The 21,945-nt window shown below is 32.9% G+C and overlaps 1 protein-coding gene across 1 annotated transcript in view; it reads left to right on the top strand.

Moving 5' to 3' along the window:
* Window positions 1-21,945, top strand: part of ATRNL1 (attractin like 1) — a 756,768-nt gene that overhangs the window by 83,025 nt on the left and 651,798 nt on the right. Inside the window, exon 9 of the mRNA XM_040623807.1 lies at window positions 11,435-11,618. Within this exon, the coding sequence (XP_040479741.1) occupies window positions 11,435-11,618 (184 nt within the window). The remainder of the gene's footprint in view (window positions 1-11,434; window positions 11,619-21,945) is intronic.

The following is a 21,945-nucleotide window of genomic DNA, read 5'->3' as shown; positions in this document are numbered from 1 at the left end:
TTATTATTCCCTCCTTTTAATATATTTTGATTTGTTAAGCTTCTTCCCTTTCTTTATATTGATATTCATTGTCTTTCAGATTTTTAAAAAATGTTTTCTAAAAAATATATGCATTTCTTCTTTACAGTGTCTTAAAAAGCAGTATTTTAAATTTGGATAAGCTATATAATTTATTAATTTTTATGGTGTGTGGGTTTGTGTTCTGAGAGATCTTTTCAAGGTCACAAAGGTTTTTCTCTTACATTTTCTACTAGCTGTTTCATAGTTTTGCCTCTTATCCTCAGACCTCTCATCTATTTGAGTTAATTTTCATATATGGTATGAAATAAGGGCTGAGGTTTTGTTTTTTGTTTGTTTAATAAATACCCAAATTTTCCAGTAACATTTGCTGAAAAGATTTTCCTTTCCCCATTGAACTACCCCATTGAACTACTCAGTTGATCATATGAGTTAATGTTTGGACTCTATTTTGATCCCTTGATGTATATTATGTTTACAACCACACGTCATTGATTACTGTAGCTTTATAATTGAGGCAGTGTAAGTCCTATGTTATTTTTTCTATTTTCAAAAAATTTTGGATTGTTCTGTGTACTTCATGTTACCATATCAAATTTAGAATCAGCTTATTGATTTCTTAAAAAAAAAAAAGCTTGTAGGAATTTTAATTGAGGTAAAATTATGTATACAGAGGGGAAAATCAAGTCTTTAATAATATTGATTCTCCTAACTCATGGACGTGGTGTATTTCAGCATTTATTCTTCTTTAAAGTCTTCTTTAAAATTTTCAACAATGTATTATAGTTTTTAGTGTATTGGTAATTGCACATAGTTTGCTCAATTTATACTTAAATATTAAAATTTTCATGTTATTTTAAATGGCGTTTTGTAGGTATTTGTGTAGTGTAATGGTTGTCGTGTTTGCCTGTAAATGACACTTAAAATTTCAATTTACAACTGTTGATTGCTAGTATATAGGAAAGCACTTGATTTTTCTTATTGAACTGGTATCCAGCAACTTTGCAAATAAGCACACTTACTAATTCTCACAGCTTTTTGGTAGGGTCCTTATTTTCTACATAGATGATCATGTAACTGTTAAAACATGCTAATAAATGTTGTTTACTTTTTCCTTTTCAATCTTCATACCTTTAACTTATTTTCTTTATATTATTGCAGTGCCAGTATCTCTGGTACAATACTGAGTAGAAGTAGTGAAAGTAGCTATTTCTGCCTTTTTTCCTTGTTTTAGGAGGGGAAGTTCCAGTCTTTTAATTATTATGTCAGTGGTACGTTTTCTAGATGCTTTTTTTGTGGTCAAGGAAATCACCTTTTTTTTTTTTTTTAAAGATTTTATTTATTTATTTGACAGAGATAGAGACAGCCAGCGAGAGAGGGAACACAAGCAGGGGGAGTGGGAGAGGAAGAAGCAGGCTCCTAGCGGAGGAGCCTGATGTGGGGCTCGATCCCATAATGCCGGGATCACGCCCTGAGCTGAAGGCAGACGCTTAACCGCTGTGCCACCCAGGCGCCCCAAGGAAATCACTTTTATTCCTAGTTTGCCAAGAGTCTTTTTCATCGATGATGTTAAATTTTGCCAAATAATTTTTATGCATTTATTGAGAAGATCATTTGTTCTTTATTTTTTTGTTTCTTAATATGGTGAACGACATTGATTTTCAGATGTTAAGTAACTTTTGCATTCTTGGGTAAATTCTGTTGGTCATAGTGTATTGTCTTTTTAATATATTGCTAGAATTAATTTGCTAACATATTAAGGATTTTTATGTTTTGTTCATAAGAGATACTGGACTATAGTTTTCTGTTTTTGTAATCTTTGGTTTTGCAATCAGAGTAATAATGATAAAGTGATTTGGGGAGTGTTTTACTGTGTGCTATTTTCTGTGTGTGTAGAATTGGTATTCTTTCTTTCTTAAATTTTTGATGGAGCTTACCAGTGAAGCTGTCTGTTTCATGAGGTTTCTTTGTCAGAAAGATTTTGACTATTGCATTTATTTTCTTTAATAAATGTTAGAGATATTCAAATTACCCATTTCTTTGTGAATGAGCTTTGATAGTTTGTGTCTGAAGTTTGCCCGTATCAGATAAAGGTGTTAAATTTATTGTCATGAAGTCATTAATTATATTCTCTTATTATTCTTTTCAGTGTCTGTAAAATGAGTAGTGATATCTCTCTTATATCTGATATGAATTATTTGTGTCCTGTCTTGTCGGTTTGATTAGAGATTAATAGGTTAAACAAATTTATTGATCTTTTCAAATAACTAGATTTTGTTTCCTGTTTTCTATTTTTATTGATTAATGCTCTGTTTGTCATATTTCTTTCCTTATTTGGGTTTTATTTGCTGTTTAACTAATTTCTTAAGGTGGAAGAATTGATCGTTGAATTGGTTGAGACCTTTCCCCTCTTTTTAAAAATATAAGTGTTTATTACTATAAATTTTCTTTTTAAGCCAATAGTTCTCAAATTTTAATATACATAAGAATCACTTGGATAGTTGTTAAAATAGATAGCTGTGTCCTCACCCCTGATTTTCTTATTCATGATGTGAGTATTGGTGCCAGGAAACTTCCATTTTTTTGAAAAGTTTCTAGGTGATGCCATTTGCTGCTGTCAAGGAACCATCCTTGAGAATGATTGCTTAAGCACTGCTTAAGCTGTCTCCTGCATATTTTGAAATGTATTTTTGCTTCCATTTAATTCAAAATATTTTCTAATTTTCTTTGTGATTTTTTCCACTGGCTCCTAGGTTGTTTAGTAGTATTGAGTTTAATCGAAATAGATGAGGATTTTTCAGATATCTTTCTTGTCATTATTTCTTGTTTCATTTAGTTATTGTCACAGACTATATTTGGCTATTAAAATTTTTGTGAGTCTTCTGACTGAGAATATGGTCTACCTTGGTGAATGTTAAGTGTCATTGAAAAAGGATGTGTCTTCTGCTGCAGTGGGTTGGGGCATTCTGTGAATGCCAAATGCATGATGATGAATGGAGTTGTTCAAGTCTTACATATCCTTACTGGTATTTTGTTTAGTGTTTTCCTTAGTTACTGAAGGACTAATGTAGAAACCTCCGTTTATGGTTGTGGATTTAAGTATTTAATTTTTTGGTTCTATCAGTTTTTGCTTATACATTTAGATGTTTTGTTATTAGGTATTTATACAATTAGAATTTTTGGGTCTCTGAAATAAATTGTCTGCCTTCATTCCAAGTTATCTTCTGTGTTACCATTTCTGTTATCATCTGTTTGAAGGGCTTCTTTAGCATGTCTTTTAAAGTAGGTCTGCTGGATATGGATTACACTGGTTTTTCTATATCCGTGAATCTTTTTATTTCACAATCATCCCTGAAGGATGGTTTTGCTTGTCATGGAGTTCTGAGTTACAGTTATTTCTTGGCACTTTGAAATGTGTTGGGCCCTTCTTCTTGTCTCCGTGGTTTCTTAGAATGAAAATCACAGACATTCGAACTTGTAATTTGTTGTTTTTTCTCTAACTGCTTCTGAGATGTTTTGTTCATCTTTAGTTTTCAGCAGCTTGACTATGATGTGTTTAGGTGTAGATTTCTTTCAGTTTATCCTGTTTGCGATTTGCTCAGCTTCTTGAATCTGTAGGACCATTAATTTATTAACTATACCATTTTGTTTTATTTTTGTCGAGGTTGCTTGAGGGGTTACAATATACATTTTCAATTTACCAGATTCTACTTTTAAATAAAGTTCTACCACTTCACATATAGTGTTAGACTCTCTGAATTTCCTATGTTTCTCCTCTTTTCCTTTGTGCTAATATTATGTCTTATATGTTATGAACACCATCATAAATTGTTATGCTTTTTGTTCTAGGGAGACAAAAAAGGGAGAAATTTTGTCTTTTATATTTACCTACACATTGACCTTTCCTGCACTCTTCATTCATCTATATAAATCCAAGTCCTATCTGGTATCAACTGTTATTTTCTTTCAGCTTGAAGGAATTCTTTTGTCATCTCCTGTAGGGCAAGTCTGGAGTAGTACATTGTCTCTGTTTTGTTTTTTTTTTTTTTGTGTTTTTTTTTTGTCTGAAGAAGTTTTGTTTCATATACTTTGTTGGGTATAGAATTCTACCTTGATAATTACTTTTTTTTTGGTAGAGAATTCTAGGTTGACGGGTTTTTCCCCTCTTTGGAGTAGTTTAAATATGAGACCTTATTGTCTTCTGACTTCTATTCTTTCTGAGAAGAAGTTAGTTATAATTCTTATTTTTGTTCTTCAGCTTGTACATCTTTATTGCTTCATGCTATTCCTTGGTGTGGGTTTCTTTATTTCTTTCTTTTTTCCTGCTTGTATTTCATTGATCTTGTTTTTGTGGATTTATAGATTTCTGTGAATTTGAGAATTGTTTCTTCAAACATTATTTCTGTCCACCCACCACTACATCATTTCTGGAACTCTTATCACACTAGATTACGCTGCTTTAATATTTTTCTACAGGTCCCAAGTTTGTTGTTTTTCAGGATTTTTTGTTTGTGTTGCTTCATTTTGGATAGCTTTTAATTTACATATCTAAAGTTCACTGTTCTTTTCTCCTAAAGTGTCTAAATTGTGTTAATTCTACTCAGTGTATTTTGTATTCAGATATTATAGTTTGCATTTCCAGGAGCTCTGTTTGTGTCTTTTTCATCTTCTGTTTCTCTCCTACCATGTTCATGTTTTCTTCAACATTATTGAACATATTTGAACGTATTTGCGATAGCTTTTAAAACATTCTTTTCAACTAATTTTATCTTCTGCGCTATTTCTGGGCCACTTTCTATTGACTGATTTTTCTTCTTGTTGAGGATTATATTTCCTTTGCCCTCTATGTTTGTTAATTTTTTTTTAAAGATTTTATTTATTTATTTGACAGAGAGAGACAGCCAGTGAGAGAGGGAACACAGGCAGGGGGAGTGGGAGAGGAAGAAGCAGGCTCACAGCAGAGGAGCCTGATGTGGGACTCGATCTCAGAACGCTGGGATCACGCCCTGAGCCAAAGGCAGACGCTTAACGACTGCGCCACCCAGGCGCCCCTATGTTTGTTAATTTTTTAAAAAAGATTTTATTTATTTATTCACGAGAGACAGAGAGAGAGAGGCAGAGGCAGAGGGAGAAGCAGGCTCCTTGTGAAACAGGGAGCCCAATGTGGGACTCAGTCCCAGGACAGTGGGATCATAACCTGAGCTGAAGGCAGATGCTTAACTGACTAAGCCACCCATGCGTCCTATGTTTGTTAATTTTTAAATGTATTCTGAATACTGTATATTTTTATCATGTTGGCTGCTGGATTTTGTTGTGTCCCTTTAAAATGTTGGACTTTGTATTGACATGTAGTTAGGTTACCTGGCACAGTTTAAGGATTTTGGGGGATTGTTTCTGAGGTTTGTTAGAGGGGGTCCAGAGCAACTTTGAGTTTATGGCTAATTTATTCCAGTATTACAGCCCTTTTCAGGACTCTACCTAATGCCTCCCATGTTATGAGCTTTTCTTCTGTGTCTGCTAAGAGCACAGCTATTCCCAGCCTTGTGTGAGATATGAGAGGTGTTCAGCCTATTTTTTTGGTTCTTTACATGGCCTCAAATAGTTTTCTCTTATGCATATGCAGGTCAGTACTCAACTTAGGGCTTGAGGGAATCTTTCTGCAGATCTTTTGAGCTTTCTGTGTGTGCAGCCAACTCATCTACAAGTTCTAGCTGGTTTGATTTTTTTCAAACTCTGATCTTTGTTTTCTCAACCCAGTAAGATCACCAGAATCTGCTTGCAGTTCCTCTTCTTGTTTAAGTTGTTTATGGCAGGTAATTCAGTGCTCTCTAGATTACTCCATCAAGGCCTAATAAAGAACTCTTGGTATACTTGAGTCATTTTTGCTTCTGACTTTTATAGTATAATTATGAATTATTTCATGTATTCTTGTATCTATTTTCATCACTTTCTTTTCTTTTTAAGGAACTACTTTTGAATCAGTGATACATTTGTTGTAAATTGGGAATAAGTTAGAGCACATTACTAAGTTAAAAGCAAAATTCATGCATATACAAATAATAACATACAAATGATAAGAAAATGTTTTTTCTGAGATGACCAATATTTTAACTTTGAATGTTTACTGAGAAAAATTGGTTTCTTGTAGTAGTAGGTACACATTTCCAAATACAAAAATAATAAAAATACGAGAATGTGAATCATAATTAACTTTACATTTTGAGTTTATTACCTATATCTGAACAAGATTATTTCCTTAATTTTCATCTGAAACTACTATACCACCTGTAGGTTCTTTTATTGAACTGCTAGTGACTAACCCTTGAAAAATACTGCTGTCGTATTTAAGACTATAGCTTTTGGTGTTAGACCTGTAATGTAGGTCTTATACTTTTAATTTTTTTTAATGTTTGACAAGTAGTTGTGTGAAATATTGTATTTCATGATGAACTGCCCATTACTTGTAAGGTGAAATATATATATATTTTTAATTGAACTTTTTATTTTGAGCTAATTGTAGATTCACATACACTTGTAAGAAATAACAGAGTGATCCTGTGTACACTTTATGAAGTTCTCCCAAATTGTATTCTTGCAAAAATATATTACAGTATTACAACCTGGATGTTGACACTGGTGCAATTCAATGATCTTATTCATATTTCCTCAATTTCATTTGTATTTTTTGTGTGTGTGTGTGCATGTGTGTGTATTGTGCACATGTGTATGTATTTAGTTTTGTACAATTTTATTGCATATTGTTTCATGTATCCACCACCACAGTCAGGATATAGAATAGTTATATCACCACAAGACTCCTTAATATTGCCCATTTAAACCACATCTACCACCCTTCCAACCTCACTCCCCTCCCATTTCTAACCCTTCATAATAATTGATCTGTCCTCCATTTCTAGAATCTGTTATTTCAAGAATGTTACATAAATGAACGATTTACATTTAAGGAAATTTTGATATATTAGTGCCTTGGTTTGTTATTTTATTGTTTATTTCCTCTCTGTTTCCTGTGTGTTGTACCTTTTTCTCTCTTGTTTCTTTTCTCTCTTTACCTGTCCTAGTGGGCTACTTTAACAATTTTTAGAATTCCATCTTGATTTACTTATAGTATTCTTGAATGTATCTCTTTGTGTAGTTTGCTTAGAGGTTGCTCTACATATTGACTGGGGTGCCTAGATGGATCAGTTGGTTAAGCATCCAACATTTTTCTTTTTTATAAAGATTTTATTTATTTATTTGACAGAGAGAGCCAGAGAGAGAGGGAACACAGGCAGGGGGAGTGGGAGAGGAAGAAGCAGGCTCCCAGTGGAGGAGCCTGATGTGGGGCTCGATCCCAGGACTCTGGGATCACGCCCTGAGCCGAAGGCAGATGCTTAACGACTGAGCCACCCAGGCACCTCTAGCATCCAACTCTTGATCTCAGCTCAGAGCTTAATCTCAGGGTCATGAGTTCAGGCCCCACATTGGGCTCCATAGTGGGGATGGAGTCTACTTAAAAAAAAAAAAAAGAAAATATAAATATATATATTTATGTGTGTGTGTGTGTGTGTGTGTGACTTATCACAGTCTACTAGTATCAACATTTTACCACTTCAAGTGAATTTGGCAATCTTGCTTTCATTCACAGACCCTTACCTTGTCCACTTTTGAATATCATTGTCTTCAGTATTAGATGATGTTATAATTTTTTCCTTCATCAAACATGATTTGTAAACCTCATGGAGGAGAAGGATGGTCAATTGTAGGTAATCATATTTCTGCTATGTTGTTCTTTCCTGATGCTCCGAGATTCCTTCTTCTTCTCCCCTTCGTCCTCCCCTCCTCCTCCTCCATCTTTTTTTTTTCTGAGAGCTGCATGAGTAGGGGGAGGGGAGGGGCTGAGGGAGAGGGAGAGAGAGAATCCCAAGCATGGGGCTCAGTCTTAAAACCCTGAAATCATGACCTGAGCTGAGATCAAGAGTTAACCAACTGAGCCACTCAGGTGGCCCCTGATATTCCTTCTTTTATTATTTCATTTCTGTTTAAAAATTTTCCTTTAACCATTCTTTAAGGAGAGGGCCACATTTCAAAATTTTTTAGTTTTCTTTCTTTTCATCTAAGAGTCTTTTTTTCCATTTAATTCCTGAAGGATAGTTTTGCTAGAATAGAATTCATGCCTGGCAATTCTTGTTTTTCAGCACTTGAAAAATGTGCTACTTCCTTCAGGCCTTTATAGTTTCAGATGAGACCACAGTTATTCAAATTGATGTTGCCCTGTAAGTAATGTGTCATTTCTCTCTGACTGCTTTCAAGATCTTTTTTCCTTTGTCTTTAGTTTTTATGTTTTCTTATGATGTATCATGGTGTGGATTTCTTTGAATTTATCTTATTTGAACTTCTCTAAGGTTCATGAATCTGTAGGTTCATATCTTGTACAAAATTTAGATGTTTTAGTCATTGTTTCTTCAAATACTCTTTCAACTGTTATTGCCTCAAAGCTTTCTGAGATTCTGTTGACTTCTTTTTTTTCAGCCTGTTTTCTCTATTATTCACATTGGGTGAATTTTATTGACCTGTCCTCAAATTTAATGATTCTGTCTTCTGTCAGCTCCACTTTACTATTGAGTTGGTATGTCTGTATATATAATTTTTGCTTGTTATTGCATTCCCCCCTAAATTTCTTTGTTTCTTTCTTTTTTTTGCTGAGATTTGTTATTCCAAAAGAACTTGTAATTGCTTGTTGAAATGTTTTTCTCATGGCTACTTAAAAATACTTGTCAGGTAATTTCAACATCTCAGTGTTACTATCACTTGATTGTCTTTTTTCATTAAAGTTGTGATTTTACTAGTTCTTAGTATGACAAGTGATTTTTTTGTTTTTAATTGTAACCTGGACATTTGACTATTGTATTGGGAGTCTTTGGGTCCCATTTAAATCTGTTTTAGCAGGCAGTCCCTGTTTAGGTTTATCCTTCAGATCTTGTGGGATCTCTCTTCCCAGTCTCGATCTGGTGAGGAAGAGGAACTCTTTNCCTGTCTGCTTATTTTAAACAGTGTTTGCTGGGTCCCTCTTGCTGGTGTTGCTAGGATCACCTGGGTTGTCCACAGGACTCCTCCTGTTCAGTTTTGAGGAGGAATAGGGCTACTTGAGTTGTCTTTTTATTGCTTGGTTGGGGAGTTGAGAAATGTTGGGTTTTCATAGCCTTCTTCTGTTGGAGGGTAAGGAGACACCCGTTCTCTAGTCTTGGAGTCTGTAACCAGTCTGCCTTTCCACTTTTCAGATTTGTCTCTTGCACTATTTCCAGAGTCTGTTGTTGTTCTTAGTGGGGAAGAGAGGAAGAAATGAGTCTATACCATTTTTTTTTCCACTTATCAACTTCTAAACTTTTGGTGTGGTACTTAGTTTTTCTAACTGTAAATTTCCTCAGCTGTAAAGAAGAGTATGCAATAGTAAACCTGTCAAAGGGTTATTATTAAATGAAATAATGAAGTACTTCTTGAGACATAGTATATGTTCTATTAGATAATGATGCTACAGCTTATTGCAGAGTTGTTTATTGCATTATTGTTTTTAGGAACAAATTGAAACCCAAATGAGTCACAGTGTAGAGTTATTTAAATAAGTTATATATCATTAATAGAATGGAACTTAGGTGTTGAAAAATAATAAATGGGTCGTGGAAGAATGGCCCAGTTGTTTTAAGTGAAAAAATAGTTGTACAATAGCATGATTTTTGGTACAGGTATTTATAGGTATAGATACACATGTTTGTAATTTAAATGTATTTTGTATATGTGTAATAAAATATTTAGAACAATATTCTGAAAATAACAAATTGTGAAAAATGCCTCTAGATAGTGGGCTGGGAGAGAAGGCAATATTCACTTTTACATTAAAATACCTCTATTTTTACATTATTATTATTATTATTATTTGGTAAGAAGCATGTTCATCTTTATTAAAAAGAGAATGAATAAAAATATGATAACCTTCAGCTGGGCTATATGAGTAGAGCTTTAATAAGAGGTTAAAGAGTATTATTCAAATTATTCCTAAGAAGTCATTATTAATGTCATTTTTTAGAAATTACCTCCAAAATGTAATACTCATTAGTTACAAGTGTGCTCTGAAATTTCTTCACATATGTTAGTTTTATCAAAATAAAATTGGCTTAGTGACTCCTTTTTGATACTTCTGTATTTTATGACCATTGAAGTATCACTTTCTTCACTATCTTAGAATTATGTAAAAGTGAACGATTTTTAAGATCACTTTTATTTTCTATTCCTTGAGTTGAGTATTTTCAGTTGAGCTGCCTACTATGCTAAAGTTTAGATGACTAGTTAGAGGGAAGATGGAGGTGTGGTTTGGGTGGATACATAAAGACCAATGACAGATTTCTATATATAGTTGCTTTTTGTAATCTAAAATTTTTAAGGCAAGGATCTGTGTTTTGTTCATCTGCATATTCTTAAAAGCATATCTTGCATATAATTGATGCTTGATTGATTTGCAGTGAGAAATAAGAGCCCCTTTTAGATATACCAAGCAGAATGGGATTTAATATAGGGAGTTAATTACAAAAGTATTAGAGACAACAAAATGAGGGGATCACCCAGAAATCTGGAAGCTGCTACACACCCAGGCTGAAGCCTATGACCACATTTGTCATGAGCTACTCTAGATGCCACTGCTGCCACTGAGCAGGCACTACCCCTGCTGCTGTTGCTATAAAGTCATCACTGTTCCTATCCATTGTAGTCCCCTGCCTATTCCTGCTGCNAGAGATGAAGGTAGAATGTCTTTGTTACTTTCACCTTCTAATCTCTCACCAGGACTCCCCTTGGTGGAATCTGTTAGTTAATACAGTTGTCAAGGGAGTGTTGAAAATTTAGTGTTTAGGTTTTCATCAACATTTAGTGTTTAAGCTTTCATTCTACCCTGTAGGAGGGAAAGTGGGGCTCAAAACCAAGAGATGAAGGACCAGCACAGGGCTAAAAATTGCTAAGGGTGGGGATCATATCTTTTTTAATCTTTGCTATATCAGTGACTAATTCAGAGCTTGTCACGTAGTAGGCTTTCATAAACTATTTGTTAGTCTTTTTTTCAGGGTTATTTACAAATAAAGAAATGTGTTGAGAATAAAGTTTTCCTTTTTCTGTTGCACATCCCAAAATTTGACATTTTCATTATTTCGGAGTTTAATCTACAGAAAGTCTTACTCAACTTCAGTCTCTAACATCTAACATAGTAACTAGCATATATTTAATAATTGTTTTTTGATTAAATGAATATTAATTTTACTTAATTTACTCATAAAATGTGCTATTAGAATTTACTTATTGGTGGTTTGGTGATATATTAGTTATATTTTTAAATACTCCTTGAAGTTCATGATTTATCTTCTTTCTCTTACAGCATCAAACACTTGGCTTGTTCCAGAAACTAAAGGAGCTATTGTTCAAGGTGGATATGGCCATACCAGTGTATATGATGAAATAACAAAGTCCATTTATGTTCATGGAGGCTATAAAGCATTACCAGGCAATAAATATGGATTGGTAGATGATCTTTATAAGTATGAAGTTAACACTAAGACTTGGTGAGTAAATTGGGTAAAGGTATGATGAGAAACTTTGTCACTGTTGTATTTTATATTCCTATAATAGTGGTGCTTATTAAATATCTTCAGGGAAACATTCTTGTCCTTTTTCCCTATTTATTTCAACTAATGAAATTCTCTTGTACAGCAAAGGCACAAAATAACACATTTTCTATGTATTCATTATCACTTTAAGTGATTGACTTTAAAATGTTTTCTGATTACATGGATATACTTATTTTCCATGCATTACTTTTAAGTGCTGATCTCATGTTCAATTCAGATGAGCAATTTTGCTTACCAGTGAAACTTTGAGCTTTGATATTTTCTACTCTGTGATTTTCCTTTGCATTCATATTTTAATGTCATTTTAAATTTTAAAAACATTTCTTCAGTTTCATCATCTAATTTCCTGTGAAATGCAAAACTTGTGCATTTAGGTGGATTTTTGTTGTTATAAACAGTGTTACATTATGCATCCTGTACTGGTTTTCTTATGTAGATATGCAAGAGTTTTTGTAGGGCATATACTCAAAAGTGAAATTGTTGTGTCTGAGGCTATTTACATCCTCAGCTTTACTACATGTTGCCCAATTGCACTCCAAGTCACTGTGGTAATGTATAGTCCCACCAGCTAGGTGTGAATGTCCTTGTTTCTTCATATTACTACCAACATTTGGTAATTGTGAGGCTATTTTCCTTCTGCACTTGCAATTGATTTGCGTGGTATCTTAATGATATTTATTGTGCTTACCCAGGTTACTATTGTGACTAGCATCTTTTTATGTGTTCATTTGCCACTTGTGTTTCCTATTTAGTGAATTGCCTATTTATAACCATATGTTCTCTTTATGTTTGAAATATTAATTTTTCACTTATTTTTTCTATATATATGAGTTTTAAAATAGAATTTTTGTTGTAGTCAAATATTTACCTTTGTAAAACCTGGGGAATGATTCTGTTGTTGTTTTAAGACATTACACATTCTTTTAAACTCTTATCATGAAATTACTTTATGCATTTGAATGAAATACAGTTTTTAACCAAATTTTGGTTTGTTCTACCCCCTTCACTTTCAAACATACATTCTAACTTTTATTTTATTTGAAAAAGAAGGATGGAGTTAAAAAAAAGATAAGACTTTTCCTTTGGATAATTTGGTAATTTTTATTATTTTTTTGTCTATCAATACATTATTATTTATATTTTTATATATATTAAGACCAATAAATCACTTTTTTCTTTTATATAATTTATGCATTGCATTTTATTTTCTATTTTAACATTTCTAACTTTTCCTCTTTAACTTTTTGTTCTGATAGCAAGAGGAATTGTGATTTAGTGATTAAGGCACTATCGATCTGCTTAACATATTTTTTGATGTGAAAGGATAAGAGATCTATGGGTATTATTTGAATGAAGTAAAAATGAGAGTTACTTGTTGCAAACCACTTGAATGGGATTTGCTTAGATTTTAACAAGTTTTCGTTTTTGAAAATTTCCCACAGTGAACATTTGCATAGAAGGAAGTAATTATCAATCTTGGCAATTTTAGTATATGTACAAATAACATTGGATACTTATCCCTTGGGAGAATTTATTAAAATAATTTGTAAATTATTTTTAGTACCTTATTAGAAATACATTATAGATGCATATGATACTTTAATGTTTTACTGGTATCTGTGTTTTTAAAAAATATCAGTAAACTTATTAGTGAGTACTAAAATATTTTTCTATTCTTAAAGTTTTGATATTTCTTATTAGCTTAATTTCAAAGCTTGCTATCAGATATTGATTAAAGTATGTATCAGGTTTATTTGTCAAATGTGATGTAATTTTAAAATGTCACTAATATATATCCATTGTACAGATTGATTTTAAGTTTTTACCACCTCAGAACTGGTTTTATTTTTTAATAGATATAGTTTAGTAGATAGGCTACTTTTTGTACGTATTAGTAAATGCGTGTTTGGAGGAATTCTTTTTCATTGGTGTAATGTATTATTTTGAAATATTATTTCCACTGAGAAAAATTAGGAATTACATCTTTTTAGGCATCTGAGAACTATCAAGGCAGTGAGAATCTGTGGGTCAAGATCTAGGATAGGTGAAATGTCAAGGGAGGTAAAATTGGCATTTTTGTGAAATGATTTTCTTTAGATGATAATAAATCCTGAAAGCTGTCTAAGAAACTGAGCAGAGCTATTGTCAATTAATATGGAGGACCAAAACATGATTTTGAAGTGTGCTAAGGAAGATGGACTTTGCTACATACTTAAAGATTTGTTTTACTCCCTGAATTTCCAAGCCTACTAGTGTGGATAAGTCCACTTCGAATCATTGGATTATGGTGATCTGCCCATAGACTAAATAGCTGGCTGAACAAAAGTAAATCCTCTCTTGAGGAAGATATTATCACACGGAGCCTCAAATTATTTCTTCAAAAAACATATGCAATATTTGATACAAAATAAAACAGTGGTATGTCTTAGAGAAAGACACGTATGAAAAAATAGCCATTAGAAACATAGCTATAGGATAATGGTGTTTTCAGACAGAAACTTTAAAATGAAAGGTTGAAAATATTAGGAGACAAGTGGAAATTTTTACTAAAGAATCAGATGGAAATTATAGAATGAAGACTACATTACATGAATTAAGAATTCCTTAGATAGGTTTTACAACAGGTTAGACACAGCTGAGGAGGGAATTAATGAAATGGAAGATAGATCAGAATGAAATACCCATACTGAAATTAAGAAAAAGATGGATGAAAAATAAAATAGGGAAGGAAATTTAAGGGACCTATAGAATTACATGTATGTCTAACATACATGTAATTGGAATCCAGAGGAAGAAAAGTAAGAAAATAATGTAGAGCACTATTTAAAGTCTTAATGACCGAGAATTTTCAAAAATGACAAAAATCATCAAGCTACAAATTAGAGAACTTCCATGAGCACCAAGGGTAATAACTAAAAAGAAACTTATACTTAGAAATATATCGTGGTAAAACTAATGAAAATCCAAACATGAAGAGAAAAATTTAAAAGTAGCCAAAGGGGAAAAAGTCATACTCTCTTTAAAGGAACAACATTAAGACTGACAATTCCTTCCTTCCTTCCTTCCTTCCTTTCTTTCTTTCTTTCTTTCTTTCTTTCTTTCTTTCTTTCTTTCTTTCTTTCTTTCTTTCTTTCTTTCTTTCTTTCTTTCTTTCTTTCTTTCTTTCTTTCTTTCTTTCTTTCTTTCTTTCTGATTTTATTTATTTATTTGGGAGAGAGAGAGAGCATGCATGAGCGGGGCAAGGGACAAAGGGAGAGGGAGAAGCATGCTCCTCTTGCTGAGCAGAAAACCTGATGTGGGGCTCTATCCCAGGACCCTGGGATCGTGACCTGAGCCAAAGGCAGACGCTTAACCAACTGAGCCACCTAGGTGCCACTAGACTGGCAACTGATTTTTTAAATGAAAAAATGAAATCTGGAAAACACACTATTCAAATTGCTGAAAGGAAATAATCATCAACCTAAAATTTTGCACCCAGTGAAATATCTTTAAAAAATGAAAGCAAAAAAAGGATATTTTTCAGAAAAACAAGAATTAAAAGAATTTGTCAAGAGCAGGCCTCCAATAAAGGAGATACTAAATAAAGGAAATGCTATTGAAGTAAAAGAAAAATGTTCCCAGATATGGAAGGAACAGAGAACATAAGAGAAAATTGAAGTAATTATTTATTATATTATACTATAAAAGTAATAGAGGCTTACATGGATGTAAAATTTGAATGCATGATAATAACAGCTTATAGGTCAGGAAGAAGGGTAAATGATGTTCAAAATACTAAGGTTTTTGTTCCATGTGGGAATTGATAAGAGAAACTATAGTAGACATTAATAACTAAGGATTTATATTATAATCATTAGGCAACAAAAATAAAAGTAGAACTTCATATTTAATAAGCTAATAGAAGGGAAAGTAAGAATACTACGTAATGGATTTGGAAGAAGACAAGAAAGGAATGGAAAAGGACAAAGTCTAGTTGGGATACATATAAAGGAAGTAGGAAGTTTATTTAACTCCAAATATGTTAATAATTACACTAAATGTAAGGAAATAAATATACCATATTACACGAAATGTAAGTGACTGAATATTTCAATCAAAAGGTAAGGATTTTTTGGACTTGGTATAAAGCAAAACCTAACCATATGCTGCTTAGAAAATATACAAAAGACTAAAAATATTTGGAAAAATTGAAAGTAAAAGAAAGGAAAAAGAATATACAATTGCTAAACAAAGGAAAGTTGGTATAGCTTTATTAATACCAGACAGATAAGAATTTAAGTCAGGCATCTACTTGGAAGATATAACAGCAAATTTATATGTACCTTATCATATGTGTTAAGTAAAGCAAAAAAAAAAATGACAGAATAAAAGGGGACAAATTATATTGGGATGTTTTTAATCCAATTGTTTTGGAACTGACAGCATAAAGAGACAAAAAACAAAAAAAGAAGATATGAATGATTTCAACAGCCTAATAATTTTGTATTTTCAGTATTTGAGAGCATATTATCTTATGACTGCAGAATATACACTGTTTTCAAGTATATATGGAACATTTTCCAAAATTTACCATATGCTATGTTTTGATGCAAGTCTCAACAAATTTAAAAAGATTCAAATTATACAAAGTAATTGATCACAACAAAATGAACACAAAAGTAACTAGAAAAACCCTAAGATGTCTGGAATTAATAAATTTCTTAAAACTAATTGGTCAAAGAAATTATACTAAAAATTAGAAAATATTTTGTACTGAAATGATGACAGATCAAAATGTGTATGATGCCACCAAGAGGGACATTTATAACTTTAAGTGCATTTATTAGAAAAGATTTTTTAAAAGCCTGATAATGAGTGGTATAAACATAATCTCAAGAAATTAGAAAAAGGATGGCAGATTCCAAAAGAAGAATAAATAAAGATAGGAAAAAGGAAGAGAATATGAGATAACACAAATTAACAAAATAGAAAAGAAATATGACAAAGATGATCCCATATAGTTACCAAAAATCAACAAACCTGGTTGTTTGGAAAATGGTAACTTAAAAGCAATACACTTTATGTTACCATAAAAACATTAACACCTGTGGAGTGAATGCAGTGACATGTATGAGGGAACTTTACACAGAAAATTATAAAACCTTATTTAAGTGAGAAATAAATAAGATATAAATAAATGGAGGATACATTATGATAATTTTAAGAAAAATTGAATAGTGTAGAGATGTCTATTTTTTTTTTTTTTAGATTTTATTTATTTGAGAAAGACTGTGTGTGAATGAGTGGGGGAGAGGGGCAGAGGGAGAGGGAGAGAGACAAGGAGACTCTCTGCTGAGCGGGGAGCTGGATGCGGGGCTTGATCCCAGGACTCCGAGATCATGACCTGAGCCAAAGGCAGACACTTAACCACCCGAGCCACCCAGTCACCCCTGTAGAGATGTCTGTTTTGCTCAAATTGATCTTTAAATTTAATGTAATCCCAAACAAAATTATAGCAAGTATTTTTTTAGAAGTTGACATGCATATTCTAAAAATGATATGAAAATGCAAATGACCAACCATAGCTGAAACAAAGTTAAAGAAGAACAAAGCTAGAGGGCTTCTCTATTAGATTTCATGAATTTGAAGCTGTAGTAATTAAGTGTTGTTGCAAAAATAGGGAAGTAGACCAATGTAGCAAATAGCAGTTCCACAGGCAGACCTACGCATTTGTGGACATTTAATGACAAAGTTGAACTATAGAGCTGTTTTTATGATGAATTATTGTGGACCAATAAGATATACAATTGCAAAAAATGAATATTGGGCCCTACTTCACACCATACACAAAAACCAGTTTCAGATCAGTTGTGGATCCAAATATAGAAGGTAAAATAACGAGTATTGTATAAGATGACACAGGCACATATCTTTATATTATTGGTAAAGAAAGACTTTTAAGGTAGATTTAAATACTTTCTTTCTTACCTTTTTTTTTTTTTAAGATTTTATTTATTTGACAGAGAGAGCACAAGCAGGGGAGCAGCAGGCTCCCTGCTGAGCAAGGAGCCTGAAGTGGGGCTCGATTCCAGGATCCTGGGATCATGACCTGATCCAAAGGCAGACACTTAACCAATTAAGTCACCCAGGCGCCCCTTAAATACTTATTATTGAAATACTATTAATAAATGAGAAGTGATAAACTGAACTATATATGTTTAAAAATAATCTAAAAATAAGGTGAAAAGGCAAGTTGCAGGAAGCCAACAAAGGACTCTCCCTGAAAATATAGGGAAGCACTACAAATCAATAAGAAAATGTCAGATAATTCAATAGAAAATGTGTAAGAGTCTTGAACAGGTACTTCACAAAAATAGATATTTGGATGGCCAAAATACACATTAAAAGGTGCTCAACTTTATCAGTCACTAGGACAATTTAAATTAAGACAACATTGACATACCATCACACTTCCACTTACATGGCTAAAATTTAAATTTACCAGACTGCTTATATCAAACTTGTATAAACTGGTTTGAAGTACCCTGAAAAAATCTTTTGACAGTTTCTGCTAAATATGAATACACTGGCACTCATAACGTATGAATCCTCTGAAATAGTTATTCTAGTTATATATCCAACAAATGCACATATGTGTGCACTGTAGTCATATAGAATAGTACTCACGACAGCTTATTTATAATAATCAATAATCAGAAACACGTGAAATATCTGTCATCAGTTCAAATGGATAAGTTATATATTCTTACAATGGATGTTATGCAGTAATGAAAACGAAAGCATCATCTCTGTATGCATCCATGCAGTTGTATCACACCAAAATAACGTTGACCAAAAGAAGTCAGACACAGAAGAATGTAATTCCACTTAAATGAGGTTTAGCACCAAGAAAAATTAATCTGTGGTTTTAGAAGTTATAACAGGGATTGTTTTAGGTTAGGCAGAATTGAGTAGTGATTGGGATGAACCTCAGGGAAGCTTCTGGAGTGGTTACTTTGTGTTCACTTTGTGATAACTCACTGAACTATACCCTTAAAATACGTATACTTTTTGGTATATATATTACATGTCATAAAAGTTTATTTAAAAATAGAAGTTTGTATTTGATATGGCTTTGTAGGTTTAATATTATATGCTTATGGTTTATAATAATTGGAATAATGAAAGAGGGTTAATTTTTAAAAAAAATTTTATTTATTTATTTGTCAGAGAGAGGAGGAGAGCAGAAGCAGGGGGAGTGGCAGGCAGAGGGAGAAGCAGGCTCCCTGCTGAGCAAGGAGCCTGATGTGGGACTTGATCCCAGGACCCTGGGATCATGACCTGAGTCAGAGGCAGACACTTAACAACCAACTGAGCCACCCAAGTGTCCCAAGAGGGTCAATTTTTAATATATAGTTACAAAATTCATTTTTTTGCCATCGTTAGAAAAGGATTGAGACATAAAAGTTCTGACCCAAAGCCATTGCTGCTACCCCACTGCTTCAGGACTAGTTGAGTCTGGTTTCTTGACATTTAAAGAATAAAAGAGAACAAATATCCTATATTTATAGGAATTCCCATTTCTCAAAAATGATTCCTTTTATATTATTAGAACATACTGTTAATTGTTATCATAATTTAAGAGATTTAAAACTTTGCTGTAATGATTGTGGGTACCAGGGCCATTGTGGTCTTGATTTCTTAACATTCTTTGTACATACATGTTTGTAGAACTTACAGTAGGAGGCTTTTTCTGTGATAGTGGAAACCTCAGATTTTCTACACCTTTTATTGAGGTCCTTTTCTCTATTGCTGTGTTCTTCTAACCTGTGAAAAAGCCCAATAAGTTTTAATACATAAGGAACATATTAAACCTTATCATTTACAACTTACAGCTGTAATGATCAACTAAGTAATTTTTTTCATCTTTTTCAAGTGGAGGAGAACAGATTTCAGCTATACTTCTAGAAATATTAAAAAGTTAAGTACAAGTCTAATGATAATGCTTCTGTGGTACTATATTAATTCTGTACTTTAAAAAATCTTTGAAATTACATTAACCAAAAATGTGTTTTTATAATGATGCTATGTCTGATTACATAAAATTAGTTCTTTTATATTCTTAAATATGATATAATGGGAGTTATTTTTATATTGAAGGATCCAAAGCTATTTTATTAAATTATTGAGTTTTTGTGATTTCTCTAAAATTTTAGCTGTCAGGTTTTAGAAGGTGATACAGGACAATTTTATAAATGTTATTAGTTAACTTACATTTTAGTAAATACTGATGAACATGGTATTCATGGTGCTCATCCTTGCTTATTTCTCTTCATGATGAGTGTCGGAAATCTTTTCAACAAAATTGTTGACTCTGTATCAAGTACTGTGTTGGGAATAATTTTAAGATGTCCTCAGTAAGGAAGACAGATAATTTAAAATTTTATGGTTCATGTATATTTGGGAAGTAATAGAAATACACACATATATTTATAAAGAAGTAGTACAGCAGATATATTAAAATGAACAAAATATATAGGCAAAAAAGATTATTGTCTTTATAAACATCATGATATGTTATGGGATTTGGAATTTTGCAAAGTGTGGTTAAAACCACATGTTGATAATTTGAAGAAATACTTATCTCTGTAGCTCTACCTTTTCAAGTAATTATGAGATGTGTAGTACTTACTTTTTTCCTAATACTCTTTTATAAACTGGGAAATATTGCATATGGTATCTGAAAGCATACACTTATAGTTTTAGAGTAATAATGAAGTAAACACCTTATCTGCCTGAGCTACATAAGAGGACATTACAATACCCCCATCACGTGTGACTCCATGATGGCATTCCTTTCATTATCCCTGAAAGAGATAACCATTATTCTTAATATTGTGTTAATTATTTCCTTGCTTTCCATTTTTTATATGTGTTTGGAAGCAGACTACTCATTTTGTTTGTCTGTTTTTGAATTTTGCATCTATTGTTAAACATTGTATGCTTTCCTTAGAGATCTTTTTAAAAATCAAATTTATGTGTTAGAGAGATATTTTTGGGGGGAGGTAGATAATAAAAATGGAAATAAATAAAATGTATTTAAATGATAATAAGTGCTATGGAGGAAACAGAAAGCATGGAAAGAGATGAGTTTTAGGTTGCTACATTTAAATAGGGTAATGAGAGAAGACATCTCCAAGACCATATGTGAGGAAAGACCCAAAAGAGATTAGAGACGGAGCCATGCCAGAATCTGAGGGGCAATTGGAAAGGTAGTACAAAAACCTTGAAATGGGAATATGCTTATCATTTGGAATAGCATGGTGGCCAGAATAGCTGGAGCAGAGGGTCTTAGAGTGGGTTGGGTGAAATGGTAGAAAATGACCTTAAAGTGGTAATTGGGAACACTGTCATGGAGAGTCATTGAGCTCAGTGTAAAGATTTTGACTTTTACACCAATATGGGAAGCCATTGAAGGGTTTTGAATAGAGATGTGAAATGTTCTGCCTTAGGTTTTTATGGGATCACTTTGGTTGCTGTGTTGTGATTATGATGCAAGAGCAGAAGCAAGAACACCATTTAGGTGGTTATTGTAATAATCTAAGAAACAGTTGATAGCATCTGGGACCAAGGAAGCAATGTGCGGGTGATGAGGATTGGTTGGATTCTGATATATTTTCAAGGTAGAGCCAAGAGAGATTGCATAGACTAAGGGATTGGAAATAGAGTGGAAGAGAGAATAAGTGAAAGAGGAATTAGGTTTTTGGCCTGAAGACATGAAAGCATGGAGTTGGCATTAATGGAGATGATGAATTTTGTAAGAGTAAGTTTGGTGTAGAGGAAGATTAGAATAGAAGCTCAGTGTTAGATGTATTTAATTTGGGATATAAACTACATTTCCTAGTGGATATGTTAAATAGGTGGCTAGATTTTGGAGTTTGGGCATCTGTACACTAATTTTCTGGTCGGTTAAGTAAGGGTAAATAATCAGAAGAGGAGACTGAGAATGAGCAGTTAATGAGTCAGCAAGAAAACCAAGGAAGTACGTTTTAGAAGCCAAGAGTGTGTTTCAAAGGAGGGAGAAAGTTTGTCACCCATCAGAAGCTGCAGATGGGTGAAATAATATGAGAATTGGGAAATGTTCATGGGATCTGGCAAACTGGAGTTTTTTGGTGACCTTGATATAAGTTCCAGTGGAGTGATACAATGAAATTCTGATCAGCATGGATTCTAGTCAGGATGGAAGAGGATTTGGAGAAAAGTACTGGTAAATTTTCTGAGG

Source organism: Ursus maritimus, unplaced genomic scaffold (genome assembly GCF_017311325.1).
Source record: "Ursus maritimus isolate PB19 unplaced genomic scaffold, ASM1731132v1 scaffold_7, whole genome shotgun sequence".
Taxonomy (NCBI): domain Eukaryota; kingdom Metazoa; phylum Chordata; class Mammalia; order Carnivora; family Ursidae; genus Ursus; species Ursus maritimus.
The sequence above is the reverse complement of the archived record's forward strand: the minus strand, read 5'-3'. Positions and strand labels throughout refer to the sequence as shown.